The sequence below is a fragment of the Hemiscyllium ocellatum genome, chromosome 25 (genome assembly GCF_020745735.1).
Source record: "Hemiscyllium ocellatum isolate sHemOce1 chromosome 25, sHemOce1.pat.X.cur, whole genome shotgun sequence".
Lineage (NCBI taxonomy): Eukaryota > Metazoa > Chordata > Chondrichthyes > Orectolobiformes > Hemiscylliidae > Hemiscyllium > Hemiscyllium ocellatum.
In genome coordinates this window covers 20,980,978-20,995,496 of record NC_083425.1, presented here as the reverse complement: position 1 = coordinate 20,995,496, position 14,519 = coordinate 20,980,978, and the positions used below count along the sequence as shown (strand labels likewise).

The 14,519-nt window shown below is 40.8% G+C and overlaps 1 protein-coding gene across 1 annotated transcript in view; it reads left to right on the top strand.

Moving 5' to 3' along the window:
• The window catches only part of arsg (arylsulfatase G), a 98,156-nt gene that overhangs the window by 23,316 nt on the left and 60,321 nt on the right, over window positions 1-14,519 (top strand). Inside the window, exon 2 of the mRNA XM_060844495.1 lies at window positions 9,027-9,323. Coding sequence (XP_060700478.1) covers window positions 9,103-9,323 — 221 coding nt within the window. The 5' untranslated portion in view covers window positions 9,027-9,102. The remainder of the gene's footprint in view (window positions 1-9,026; window positions 9,324-14,519) is intronic.

The window sequence follows — 14,519 nt, the reverse complement described above, 5'->3', positions numbered from 1 at the left end:
GGGGGCTAGCAAGTACTGTGAGTTGAGTGATTTTTCACTTATACATCTGATTGAGATGTTGCAAGACTCTTACCTGCTAAATATAACTGTGTTTCAGTTTTGGCGCTCTCGCTGAAATATTTAATGGAACTCGTGCACAGCACTGGATTGCTTCCAGTTTGGTTCTAATTTGTTCATTTCACTCAAATAAATGGCAAAATGGTTAGAATAAAATTGAAAATGCTAGAAATACAGTAAAATAGTCCGAGCAAGTTTGGAAAAAACTACAGTATGAAGTGATTTGCACGTGTCCAATCTACCATCCAAAAGAAAGAAAAACATTTTCTCGGATTCTTTAATTGTCCTGTTCCCTCATTCTATTTCATTTTTTATACCAGCTGACACTTGACCAAAAAAAAATTTGTCCCACACAATAACAAGCAAGCAACTTTTGACTCCAAGCAAATCACTCTTGCCTTCTTTATTCTTTTAACCATTGTAGTTTTTCTTCTTTCATATTTCCCTTTCTACCCTTTTAAAAGGGTTCTGGGTGTTCCCTAGAAAGGGTACACCTTCAAAAGGTAACCAGACTCTCTTATTCATTAAAGGCTGGCCTGCATATTTACATCAACAAGCTTCATTTATGTTGATTTTAAGAGATAATGAGAAGAGCTTTCAAAGGCACTTCGCTTGTGGTCAGATATTAATAAGATTAGTACCAAGCTAGAAAAAAAAACGACAGTAAAGAGTATGTCTAAAATGAGTGAGTTTTAAAGATGATCTTAAAGAGGGAAGCTTGATGTGGTGAGATTCAGGGAGGATTTGGAGCTGAAACAAGTGGAGGCATAGTTAGAAAAATGAGGCTGAAGTAAGGGGAAAATTTACAGGAACCCTTAGTCATTTTTGTTGTTTATAATGATACATAATATCACAAATGAACAAGTATGTATGGGGAAAGGTTGAACAAGTTTTTCTCTTGGGATTGGAACAAAAGTGCATTGTTAAGGCAATGTAGAAGAAGCTTTGATGTGCATTTACATTATATTTGCCAGATTTTATTGACTGCACTTCTCTTGACATGCTTTAATCAGAATTACATCTCTTGCCTTAGTACTGGAATAATAAAAGAAGGACATTAATGCCATTATAAAATCATCATTTAGGTGCTACATTTATTTTTCTGGTCTCTTGAACTCCAATTGCAAGGAGATCATGGGAATTTTTTTTTGTCTCGCCCCTAGTTTTCAATAGAATGTACTCCATGATCATGCAATAAATACTGAAATTATTAAATTGCTTATTTTGCATTCAAATACAATCACCCATGACATTTGCTATACCGAATGACTGAGGAGTGAAAGTTTTGGAACATAGTGAAGATTTTTATAGAACCATAAAAGCATGGAATACTTTCAAAATGAAAAGTGTTTGTGCTGCCTCTGAATGCCTGAAATGCATTCTGTGGTACTAAAACCCCTTGCTTCATTAAACAGAAGATTTACGAACATAAAGTTTAAAAATTAGAAAAAGAAAAATTGCTAATTGATTGGATTAACATAATTAATAGTAAACTGCACTCAAAGCAAATAATCCATTTGCAAAACATCAACAAATGCCATTAAATAAAAAGTGCTGATCCTTTAAAATAATTTTTGATGAAGTAATGGAGAGGGTTGATAAGGGTACTAAGGTTAATGTGTATACTGTATATGGACTTTTAAAATGGATTTGACAAAGTGCCTAAATAGACTTGTTGGCAATGTTTATGCCTATAAATTAGAGTGGGGTTGAGCAAACAGTTAAGCTGGCAAACTACTTAAGTTTCGACCTGTTGAAGGCTGCACACCTCAATTACCTTTCATTAACAGATACCATTAAAATCTGTTATGGCTTTTATTGTATAAAGAACCTTTAATGCCTTTTACAATTAATCTGTTCAGAGATGTTATGAAACACCTCTGGAGCAGGAGGGTCTTGAATCCAGGCCCCTGGCCTACAGATAGAAACACTACCACTGTGCCACAACAGCCTGCTTCTAAACTTAACAAAAATAACAAACTCACTAATACCCGAATAAACATAATCCATGTTTACCTACCAGTAAATCTTCTCTCAGCTACCACAATTAAAATTGTTTTCTTAACAACTTCTGTAAAAGTTTGTGGAAAAAAGATTCAGGCAGTCAGAAACTTTCTGTAAGTCTAACTTGAGCAATTGGAGATAAGAAGTGGGGGAGATCGTAGTTTGGTGATATTATCACTAGACTATTAATCGGGCACCCCAGGTAAGGAGTTGGGGTCCCAGCTTCAAGTCCTGCCATGGCAATTTGAATTCAATAAAAATCTGCAATTAAGTGTGTAATAATGACCCGGAGACTATTGTCAATTGTCAGAAAAAGTCCTATCTGGTTCACTAATGTCCTTGAGGGAAAGAAACTGCTGTCCTTATATGATCTATTCTATGGGATTCCAGATCCATAGCAATGTGATTGAGTCTTATCTGTCCACTGGGCAAGTTGGGATGGAAAATAAATGCTGGCCTAGCTAGGTATACCTATATCCTGTTAATGAATAGTATACTATGGAATAGCATACTAGGTGCTGCACATGGGGGGATTAATTGTTAAGGAAAAGTATACACTATGGCAGGACTGTGAACAGCATTGTTGTACTGAGGGATGTTGGAGTTCAAATCCATAGCTCTTTCAAAGTGGCCATGCAAGTAGATAGGGTGGTAAAGAAGGCATATGGCATGCGTGCCTTTATTGGTTGGGGAACTGATGACAGGAGTCAGGACATCATGTTGCAGCTTTATAAAATATTGGTTAGGCCACACTTAGAGTACAGTGTTCAGTTTTGTCACCATATTACAGGAAGGATGTGGACATTTTGGAAAGAGTGCAGAAAAGGTTTATCAAGATGCTTCCTGGATTAGAGGGTATGAAATATAAGGAGAAGTCAGAGAAACTTAGGGTTGTTTTCCCTGGAGTGGCAGAGGCTAAGAAGAGACTTGATAGAAATCTATAAGATTATGAGATGCATAAATAGGGTTGATTGTTAGAATCTTTTTTTTCCAGAGTTAAAACGTCCAAAACTAGGGGACATCCATTTAAGGTGGGAGAGGGAATGTTCAAAGGAGATATGAGAGGCAAATTCTTCAACATAGAGAGTGGTAGGAGTATGGAATTCATTGTGAGGGGTGGTGATGGAGGCAGATAAAATAGGGGCATTTAAGAGACTGTTAGATAATATGCAAGGAATGGGGGTATATGGACCAAGGGCAGGCAGAAGGGAGTAGTTTAATTTGGTATCATGTTCGGGACAGTATCATGGGCCAAAGAACCTGTTTCTGTGCTGTACAGTTCTATGTTCTATGTTCTAATATTGAAATATTTCAGCTTGTCTGAGGAATCCTGGCTGGTGAATTGGGAAGAGCTGGAGGCCAAAGTCTCAGCTCACCTAGGCAGCTGGACAGGACTGCTCCGAGTGCTATCTAAAAGGAACCGATTCTGCTCTTAAACCATGTAATGACCTTCATGTTGTGGTACTGGCTGGTCCCTTTGACTTCTCTTCTTGGTTTTGTCACCAGAATCCAGAGGATGTTGACTAGTTTCTTCTGGGACAAAAGCATGCACTGGGTCATGGCACAGGTTCTGAGTCTCCCCATGGAGGAGGGTGGTCACTCGTTGGTGTGACTCTGCACTAAGGTGGTGACTTTCCAGCTTTGGACCCTGCAGCAATACATTTACATCCAGCCTTCTCCCAGATGCTATGTCCTGGTGGGCAGCGTATTTCTTCTGCTGGATTTGCAGCCATCAATTACAATATGCAGCCCTGGTTTTTAGACTGCGAGGGTCTTCACGTTTCCTTCAGAACACAGCCTTTTTTTTTAACCAAGACCTGATCGATATCTGGAACATGGTCAACTCGCATAGGGTCTTGTTACCATCAGGAGTAGCAGCAGTCAGGGAGCCACAAGTCAAAACCACACCTCCACCATCACGGGTTCAAGTGGCTGGTGGAGGAGAGGGCCCTGTGGCTGCGGGGGAGACCAGAGTTGGGGATGTACTGGGTGGTGGAGGCTTGGGCTGCATGTTGAATGGACATCAAGCTCGCAGCCAATGCCATCTGTTGTCAGTAAATAGCGGTGCTCGGGCCCAACGTCGTGCACCAATTGGAAGATGCTCAGCTGTGCAGTGGAATTCCTGCTCGTATGGAATTTCACATTGGCCCCAAGGCCAATTGTCCCCCAGGAGACCATGCCCACAACATGAGCCACCTTTTGGGTATGTGTAGTGTGTCTTTCCTCCTCACAAAGAGACTTTTTTTTGTGTAGGCTGTTGCTGCACACCATCCTTGACTCCTTTGTCCACCGCCTGGACACTCCCTGGCATGCTTGTTTGCTGCTGGGTGGCCAGGATCCCCATTGAGAAGCTTTCTATGCAGGAGGCCTCCCGTTTTCCCTCAGGGCCTCGGGTGGAGGGTATTGCATGCAGCAGTCCCTTATAATCACAGATTGAGGCAGTTCACAGACTCCTTGTTCAACTGTTTAATTTGCAGTGCTTGGAGTCTGTGGACGATGTATCCATTGAGTGTGGGCAATTTCACACCCTTTCTAGCTGTTTGAGAAATCTTTTGTTTTGTTTTTGGTTGCATTTCTGCCCTCCATGCCTGATCTTTGGGCATCTGGTGTGGAGGGGTGTAGCTAGATCAGAGGAGCTCCTTGTGGATCTGCCCCTGGGCCTGGTCAGGTTGGCTACAGACCCATCCAGGCAGCGGGCTGTGTAGGGGATCATCTCTGCTGTCTGTCTGCCCCTCTTCTATGGTAACGTTCAAGCTTAGGTGTCATTGGAGAGGGAGCACACGGTGTCGATGCCTTTAGAGAGAGGTTAGCACCATAGTGCTTTATTTCTCCCTCCAACTCCATTTTCATTTAATCTCTTCCATCTTGGGTATAGAACAGATTTACAACGATGTTGCCAAGGTTTGAGTTATATGGATAGGCTGCGGAGTTCTTTTACTGGAGTGTCGGTGGCTGAGAGGTGACCTTGTAAAGATTTATAAAATCATGAGGGGCATAGATAAGGTGAACAGCCAAGGTCTTATTCCAAGAATGGGGGAGTCTGAAACTGGAGGGCATAAATTTAAGGTGAGAAGGGAAAGATTTAAAAGGGACCTGAGGGGCAACTTTTTCACACAGAGGGTGGTACGTGCATATGGAATGAACTACCAGAGGAAGTGATGGAGGTGAGTATTATTACAACATTTAAAAGACATTTAGACAGGTGCATGAATAGAAAAAGTTTAGAGAGATATGTGCCAAAAGCAGCCAAGTGGGACTAGTTCAGTTTGAGAAGCCAGGTCAGCATGGACCTGTTGGACTGAAGGATCTGTTTCTGTGCTGTATGACTCTATATGTGTCCCTATATCCCTCTCACTCTTGATGATTTGCATTGCCCATAAAGGGCTTTGTACGTAATTTCTAATTGGCTAGACGAGTGATTACTGGTGGTGGTTAATCGTTAAATACTTTAAAAAGTGATTTGGTGGGAAATCCGTTGGGTGTGTGAGTTAACACTTCTACATTTTTAATAAAAAGCAAATCAAAGGATAGAACTCCAGTGGCACAGTGGTATTGCTCCTATCTCTAAGCCAGGAGATCTGGGTTCAAGTTCTACCTGTTTCAGAGTTGTGTAATAAGAGTGCTAAACAGATTGATAGAAAATATTACTATAAAGCAAACACAGTGAGCTTTTGTAGTGATTTCCTGGTGGTGGTTAGTAATTTAAAAACAACAAAAAATTTTTTTTGTGATTTGGTGATTGAAAAAAAGTCAGTTGTGTGTAGGAACACTTCTGGATAGGAACAAAAGAAACAAAAGAAAGACCAGAGGGATCTTGTGGTACAGTAGAAGTATTCCTACCACTGATCCAGGAGGCCTGGGTTCAAGTCCTACCTGTTCCTGAGGTGTGTAATTAACAGCTCTGAACAGATTGATTAGAAAATATCACTATAAAGCAAATACAGTGGACTTTTGTGGTGCAGTGGTAGTGTCCTATCAGGGGACCTGGGCTCAAGTCCTACTTCCTCCTAATGTGTCTCAGGATAAGTTGATTATAAATATGTATAAAGCAGAACCAGGGATGGGTCTGCGGGACTGTCTCATCTCAGTTCCAAAGCAATCCCTCATCAAAAATCTGTTCAATTTAATTAAGAAAGATGTCTGTTTACATATCTATATTGATCAAAATAGCACAAGAACCTTCTGGACATGAGTTTGAACTTTGGAATGTTCCTTTAGTTTGCAGAGCTAGAGAACCTAGGAGCAGTACTGATTTTTCTTTGGCAGTCAAGTGTTTACAGTTGGATGTATGTTTACATACAGACTTCAAATTGTATCGTGAAATGTTTCTACACTTCCTTTACAAGGTAAACACAGCTTTTCTATCCATCTCAGGAAAAAAAATTAGAAGTCCATTCTTTTTTGAATATTCAGTTTTCGTCATCTGCCTTTCTTTTTTGGTGGGCTCATTCCAAATTTGGATTAGGTTTTGAAGAAGATATAAATGGCACAATTCAAACGAAACTATAAACTGCGATCTCAATGCCTCAGTCTTTTCCAGCAGGCTTGAATTCAGTCTTTTTAGTGATGTAGCCATGTTTCCAAGACTACGTACTATTGAATTTCATTTGTTTTCCAGCGTGGCTTACTTTTTTTTTAATATCAGATTTGTTTTTGTTAGTTTTTATAGTAGTGGCTTGTTCCATGCCTTTTCAGAAATCAGTATTAAATTCCATGGAACTTGGATTAAATACTCTTCTTGTTATTCGAAATAAAGTGCATCAAATTATATCTTTTCATTGGGTCCTGCATGTCACTAATAAGTAATCAGTTATTGCATTTGATCTAATTTCCACATTCCCACTTTATTGCTTCCTTGCTCAGCACTGGGTTCAATGCTGCTAACATATTTGTCGTTCCTAGTTTTGGGCCGCACGGTGGCTCAGTGGTTAGCACTGCTGCCTCACAGCGCCAGAGATCCGGGTTCAATTCCTGCCTCAGGTGACTGTCTGTGTGGAGTTTGCACGTTCTCCCCGTGTCTGCGTGGGTTTCTTCTGGGTGCTCCGGTTTCCTCCCACAATCCAAAAATGTGCAGGTTAGGTGAATTGGCCATGCTAAATTGCCCGTAGTGTTAGGTGTAGGGGAATGGGTCTGGGTGGCTTGCGCTTCAGCGGGTCGGTGTGGACTTGTTGGGCCGAAGGGCCTGATTCCACACTGTAAGTAATCTAATCTAATCTCATCTGAAGCGCAATCAAAAATGTCTGCAATTCACAAGCTTGAACTGCTAAGAGTTCGTATATATCTCCAGGAATGTTGGCCAAGCATGGTAGAAGCTAACACAGGGAGTGGGACCATGGGAAATAATGTACTTTATAGGTAGTAAATTAATTCTTATTGATGTTTCCAGTTAATAATTTTATGTAGCTGGCCACTTGGCACCTATTCACTTTAAATATTTAATTGTAATTTTATGTTATGGTGCCTAATTTTACAGTAGTCAAACAACATAACCTTTGTTGAGTATTTATTTATATATCTTTAGACCACAGAGGCTGTAAAGTTTGGCTGGCAGTGCTGTTTATTTTGGTGCTCGGGATGTCTGATGTTCGTGTAAAGAATTGGGGAATGGGGTTTTCGGGAGTGAATGTGCTTCCCGCGTAATTCCCCACTATCAGGAACAGTGATAGGACAGATTTGTGATGCTCATTCGCAATTATGCAGAGTTGACAGATGGTAAGCTCAATCAGTGTCTAATCCTGAATTGAAACACAGTTTATCATGTTATACCTCACAGTATCTGTTAACAGGTTATTTGAAATCCAGACTGCAGAACCCAATTGCTTCAGCAGCTTTCATATATCTGTTTAACTTAGCCATGGCATTTGCACCACCTTTCCAGGTTTCCTGATCATTGACAGAGTAATCTTTGCATGTACGAGACAGTCACTTCAGCTTCCAGATACAAATTTCTGCCGTGCAAGACATGGGCACTGGCTATCAACAAGAATCAGTCTAACCACTTACTTGTGACATATTAGAATTATTGAAAACTCCAGCCTTTACATCCTGGATCACAACCAATCAAAAATTGGACTGGCCACAAAGTTATTTTGATTTGAGAGCAGATTGGAAATTTAAAACTTCTGTGGATAGTATAAGAAAAACAGAGTAAATTGGTCAAAGTAATTGTATGCGCAAACTCTATCTGGACTTTTTCATTTCCCAGATGCTTAAACAATTTGGACATGCGCAGACATTTGGGAACAGAGAGATCCAGTGTGTATTTTAATAAATCTTTAAAAACAGGGTTATAGATGGAAAAAAATGCAAATGTGATTTTATATAATGAAGAACTAAATTAAGAACCAAAAGGATAGTGATACATAAAAATCAAAAGAACTGCGGATGCTGTAAATCAGAAACAAAAACAGAAATTGCTGGAAAAGCTCAAGAGGTCTGGCAGTATCTGTGGAGAGAAATCAGAGAGTTAACATTTCAGGTCTGGTGACCCTTCCTCAGAACCAGATAATGATTTACCTGTGCAAGACACTGCTGAGGCATCATTTGAAGTGATACGTACTTTTCTTTGGGCATTGCATTTTTACAGGAACCTTTGAGAGATCTGGAAAATAATGTGACTAGATTTGTGGAACAGCGGAGATTGAAAGAAAAGTTTGAAAAGGTTTAAGAGAATAAATAGCAAAAGATTATATCAGTGTTTATCGAATTGGTAACAAAGCAGTCATAAATTGGAGGTTGATAATACAACATAAAGAGAGGGGTTTAGAAGACATACTTACTTCATAGATGTTTCTATCCATTACATCTTGTGGTTATTGAAGCCAAGTTAGTATTAGTATTTAAAGGAGAATTAGTTAATTTAAAGGAAATGTGCAATTGCTAATATAACAGATATTTATGGTGTTGATAAGCTAACGTTCTGTGCTGAAATTTTGATTGCTTTGCAAATTTTGACATTGTTACAGTAAAGACAAGACAACAATGGATGGAGACGAGGTTTAAGCAATAGCAGAAGACACATTCATCCAGATTCATAAGAACATGGGAGTTTTCTCTATGATGGCATTCTTCACTGCCGCATTCATCAGTGGATTTCTTTATTTCAACATTGACTTCAGTACAGCTCCTGCTGGTGCCTCTTCAGAAAAGCCAAATTTCATCATAATCCTGGCTGATGACATTGGATGGGGTGATCTTGGTGCAAACTGGCCATTGACTACTGAGACACCAAATTTGGATATGATGGCAAAGGAGGGAATGAGGTATTTATATTCACAAAAATCTCTAACCATTTGGTCTGTATTTTTCGATGTTTCTTTTTATTTTTTGAACTAATTTTCAACTCTTTACCTTATTTAATCTCTTTTTTTAATCTTACTTCAGTAAGGAGAGCTTTTAATTCAGTTGGACTTCCATAACTCAGAAGTTTGGTATGATTTATTTTTCTGTCAGTATAATTGTAGCAATGGAATTAAAGTCTTATTTGCAGACACTTGGTATATATAATATTGTAGCTCAAGTGGTCCGGGTAAACAAGAATCCTGAATCCCTTAAGTCTGTGTTCTATTAATCATGATTTTATGTTGGAAATTAATGCTGTTTTAGGTCTGATAGTGTGAATTTTAGTGCGTGGTTTTGTGCATGTTGTTGAAGTGTTCATGTTAATGAACTCCCATTGACAGCTCCAGGTATTCTCTAAGACCATGGATAGGTAGAATGTAAACATTTTTAATCTGTTTTATAAAACTAACTGCAAAAGAAATAGCCTTTGCACAATAATGTGTTGATAATGATTTTCAATAAACATGGTGTTAAAGTTTTTGACAGATTTCTCTTTACATTCAGTAATCTCCATTTGCAAAAGAAAATATGATTACCTAAATGTTGACAGAAACACTATACAATAAGTAAATAACTTAGGACATATTACTAAAGGTGATGGAAATCATGAGAATAAGAAAATTACCTGAATGCTTGTAGTATTCATAACAAAGCAGATGAATTAACAGCACAAATCATCATGAATGATTATGATGTGGTAGGCATCATTTAGACGTGGTTGCAGGGGGTTCAGGACTGGCAGTTAAACATTCAAGGATGTGGGCAGAGGGGGGGAGGGGGCGGGTTGCCTTGTTAGTTAAGAATGAAATTAAATTTATGGCACTGTATGACAGAGAGTTAGATGATGTGGAGTCTGTGTGAGTGAAGTTGAGGAACCAGAAAGGCAAAAAAACCATAATGGGAGTTATTTACAGACCTCCCAGCAGTGGTCAGGTAGGGATGTAAGACGTACCAGGAAATAGATAAGTCAGGGTATGGTCATGGGGGACTTCAATATACAAATAGACTGGGTGAATAATGTTGCCGGTGGATCTAAAGAAAGGGAATTCATGGAATTCTTACAGGATGACTTTTTGGAACTGTTTGTAATGGAGCCCTCAAGGCTATTCGGGACTTAGTACTATGTAATGAGCCAGACTTTATAAAAGATCTTAAAGTCAGGGAACTCTTAAGAGACAGCGATCATAATATTATAGAATTCAGTCTGCAGTTTTGAAGAGAGAAGGCAAAATTGGATATAATGGTATACAGTTAAATGGGGGGGGGGGGGGTATGGAGAGACAGCCATGGCTGACAAAACAAATCAGGAAATGTAATATAGAAAAAGCGAAAGCCTATAAAGTGGCCAAGGGCACTGGGAAATCAGAAGATCGGGAAGACTAGAAAAACAAACAGAGGATAACAAAGAGAGAAATAAGGAAGGAGAGGATCAAATATGAAGGTATGCTAGCCAGTAGTATTAGAAATGATAGTAAAAGTTTCTTTCAATACATAAGAAACAAACGAGAGGCAAAAGTAGAGATTGGGCTGCTCCAAATTGATGCAGGAAGGCTAGAAATAGGAGATAAGGAAATAGCTGAAGCATTTAATGAGTACTTTGTGTCAGTCTTCACAGTGGAAGACATGAGTAATATTCCAACAATTAAAGAGAGTCAAGGGGCAGAGTTGAATATGGTAGCCATTATAAAAGAGAAAAGCTAAAACGTCTAAAAATTGATAAATCCCTGGCCCGGAAGGACTACATCCTAGAGTTCTGAGGGAAGTGGCTGAAGAAATAGCAGAGGCGTTCTTTGCGATCTTTCAAAAATCACTGGAATCAGGGTAAGTCCCAGATGATTGGAAAATAGCTGTAGTAACCTCCTTGTTCAAGAAAGGATCAAGACAAAAGATGAAAAATTATAGGCCGATTAACTTAACGTTGATTGTAGGTAAAATTCTAAAATTCATCATTAAGGATGAGGTTTCTAAATTCTTAGAAGTGCAAGGTCGGATTAGAACAAGTCAGCGTGGATTTAGTAAAGGGAGGTCATGCCTGGCAAACCTGTTAGAATTCTTTGAAGTGGTTACAAGTAGTTTAGACCAGGGAAACCCAGTGAATGTTATCTACTAGACTTCCAAGAAGTCATTTAGATAAAGTGCCTCATGGGAGACTGCTGAGTTAAGGTGAGGGCCCATAGTGTTCAAGGTGAGCTACTTGCATGGATTAAGGATTGGCAGTCTGACAGAAGGCAGAAAGTTGGGATAAAAGGTTCTTTTTCAGAATGGCAGCTAGTGGCAAGTGGTGTTTCGCAGGGTTCAGTGTTGGGGCTGCAGCTGCTCACTTTATATATTAATGATCTGGACGAAAGGACTGGTGGCATTCTGGTGAAGTTCGCCGATGATATGAAGTTAGGTGGACAGGCGATGGGGAGGAGATGGGGAGGCTGCAGAAAGATTTAGACAGTTTTGGAGAGTGGCCCAAGAAATGGCTGATGAAATTCAATATGAGCAAATGCGAGGTCTTGCACTTTGGAAAAAAGAATACAGGCTTGGACTGTTTTATAAATAGTGAGAAAATTCATAAAGCCAAAGTACAAAGCGATCTCGGAGTGCTAGTACAGGATTCTGTAAAGATTGACTTGCAGGTTGAGTCCGTGGTTAAGAAAGCAAATGTAATATTGTCATTTATGTCAATAGGTTTGGAATGTAGAAGTAGTGATGTGCTACTGAGACTTTATAAAGCTCTGGTTAGGCCCCATTTTTGTCCACTTTTGGGCCCTACACCTCAGGGAGGACATTCTGGCACTGGAGCGTGTCCAGCGGAGATTCATACGATGAACAGCTGAGGAACCTGGGATTGTATTCATTAGAGTTTAGAAGATTGAGTGGGGATCTAATAGAAATTTACAAGATAATTCATGGCTGAGAGAGAGTGGACACTGGGAAATTGTTTCAGGTGGGGACACTAGGACCTGTGGGCACAGCCTTAGAATTAGAAGGGGGTCAATTTAGAATGGTACGGAACACAGTGGAGGCCAGGACTTTAAATGTCTTCAAGTCAGAGATTGATAAATTCTTAATCTCGCAAGGAATTAAGGGATACAGGGAGAGTGCGGATAAGTGGCGTTGAAATGCCCATCAGCCATGATTGAATGGCGGAGTGGACTCAATGGCCGAATGGCCTTAATTCTACTCCTATTTCTTATGGTTTTTGGTCTTAAGAGAAAAGTGAAAACAAAGTATCAGCAGCAGAGGATTTGAATTAACAACTGAGCCTTGAATTATCTTGTCTGCTTTTCAGAGATCATTCAACCTGTTACTATATACTGTGTGTCTGTTTTGGGGGTAGTACCATTTTCTTTCAAACATCCTACACCACTGTCTTATGGGGGCCCTACTCACGACATACCTTTTGGCCTTAACCACTCCTTTGTGGATGCACTTGAGAACCATGAACTGTGATTAGCTGCTTCTAATCCCTCCTGATACAGCTGATCTTTGAAATATTCTTTTATTTGTGCTGATTTTCTATTTAAACTTAGTGTTCCCCTTTACTGGCCGCAGCATTGCTAAGGCTGAGTTAGCATTTCTTTTCTTCCAGTGATGTTATTCCTCCCAGAGGCAGGAGCACTATTATTGGTGTTGCAAACATATCATGTTCTCAGAGTCCCAGGAGGAAAAAATTTGTGTTGTGGTACTGGAGGTTTGAGAGTCTCTGGCAGTTCTACCACTTCATTAACATATCAATTAAAGCAAATTCTCTTGGCTGCCAGATCTTGTCTCTGTATAAATCATTTTGTCCATCGGGGCAGCATGGTGGCTCAGTAGTTAGCTCTGCTGCCTCACAGCACCAGGGTCTCAGGTTTGACTCCAGCCTCAGGCGACTGTCTGTGTGGAGTTTGCACATTCTCCCTGTGCCTGCTTGGGTTTTCAATGGGCTGAGGAGTGGCAGATGGAGTTTAGTTTCGATAAATGTGAGGGATTGCATATGATGTTGGTGAGGCCTCTTCTGGAGTACTGTGTGCAGTTTTGGTTGCCCTATTATAGGAAGAATATTATTAAGCTGGAGGGGGTTCAGAAAAGATTTACCAGAATGGAAAATTTGAGATGTAAAAATAAATTGGAGTGTAGGAGGTTAAGGGGTGATTTTTGAGGTTTATAAAATCATGAGGAGCATAAGTAAGGTGAATGATAACACCCAAAGATGGGTGTTATCTAGGCAGCGTGTCTTTAAGTTGAGAGGAGAAAGTTAAAATGAACATGAGAGGCAGTTTTTTTACACAGAGGATGATTTGTGTGTGTGCTAGAGGAAGTGGTGAAGGTAGGCACAGTAAAAAATGAGGTCTGCAGATGCTGGAGATCACAGCTGCAAATGTGTTGCTGGTCAAAGCACAGCAGGTTAGGCAGCATCTCAGGAATAGAGAATTCGACGTTTCGAGCATAAGCCCTTCATCAGGAATAAGAGAGAGAGAGCCAAGCCGGCTGAGATAAAAGGTAGGGAGGAGGGACTAGGGGGAGGGGCGATGGAGGTGGGATAGGTGGAAGGAGGTCAAGGTGAGGGTGATAGGCCGGAGTGGGGTGGGGGCGGAGAGGTCAGGAAGAGGATTGCAGGTTAGGAGGGCGGTGCTGAGTTGAGGGAACCGACTGAGACAAGGTGGGGGGAGGGGAAATGAGGAAGCTGGAGAAATCTGAATTCATACCTTGTGGTTGGAGGGTTCCCAGGCGGAAGATGAGGCGCTCCTCCTCCAGCCGTCGTGTAGTTGTGTTCTGCCGGTGGAGGAGTCCAAGGACCTGCATGTCCTCGGTGGAGTGGGAGGGGGAGTTAAAGTGTTGAGCCACGGGGTGATTGGGTTGGTTGGTTCGGGCGGCCCAGAGGTGTTCTCTGAAGCGTTCCGCAAGTAAGCGGCCTGTCTCACCTCCTCTATATTGGTGAGACAGGCCGCTTACTTGCGGAACGCTTCAGAGAACACCTCTGGGCCGCCCGAACCAACCAACCCAATCACCCCGTGGCTCAACACTTTAACTCCCCCTCCCACTCCACCGAGGACATGCAGGTCCTTGGACTCCTCCACCGGCAGAACACAACTACACGACGGCTGGAGGAGGAGCGCCTCATCTTCCGCCTGGGAACCCTCCAA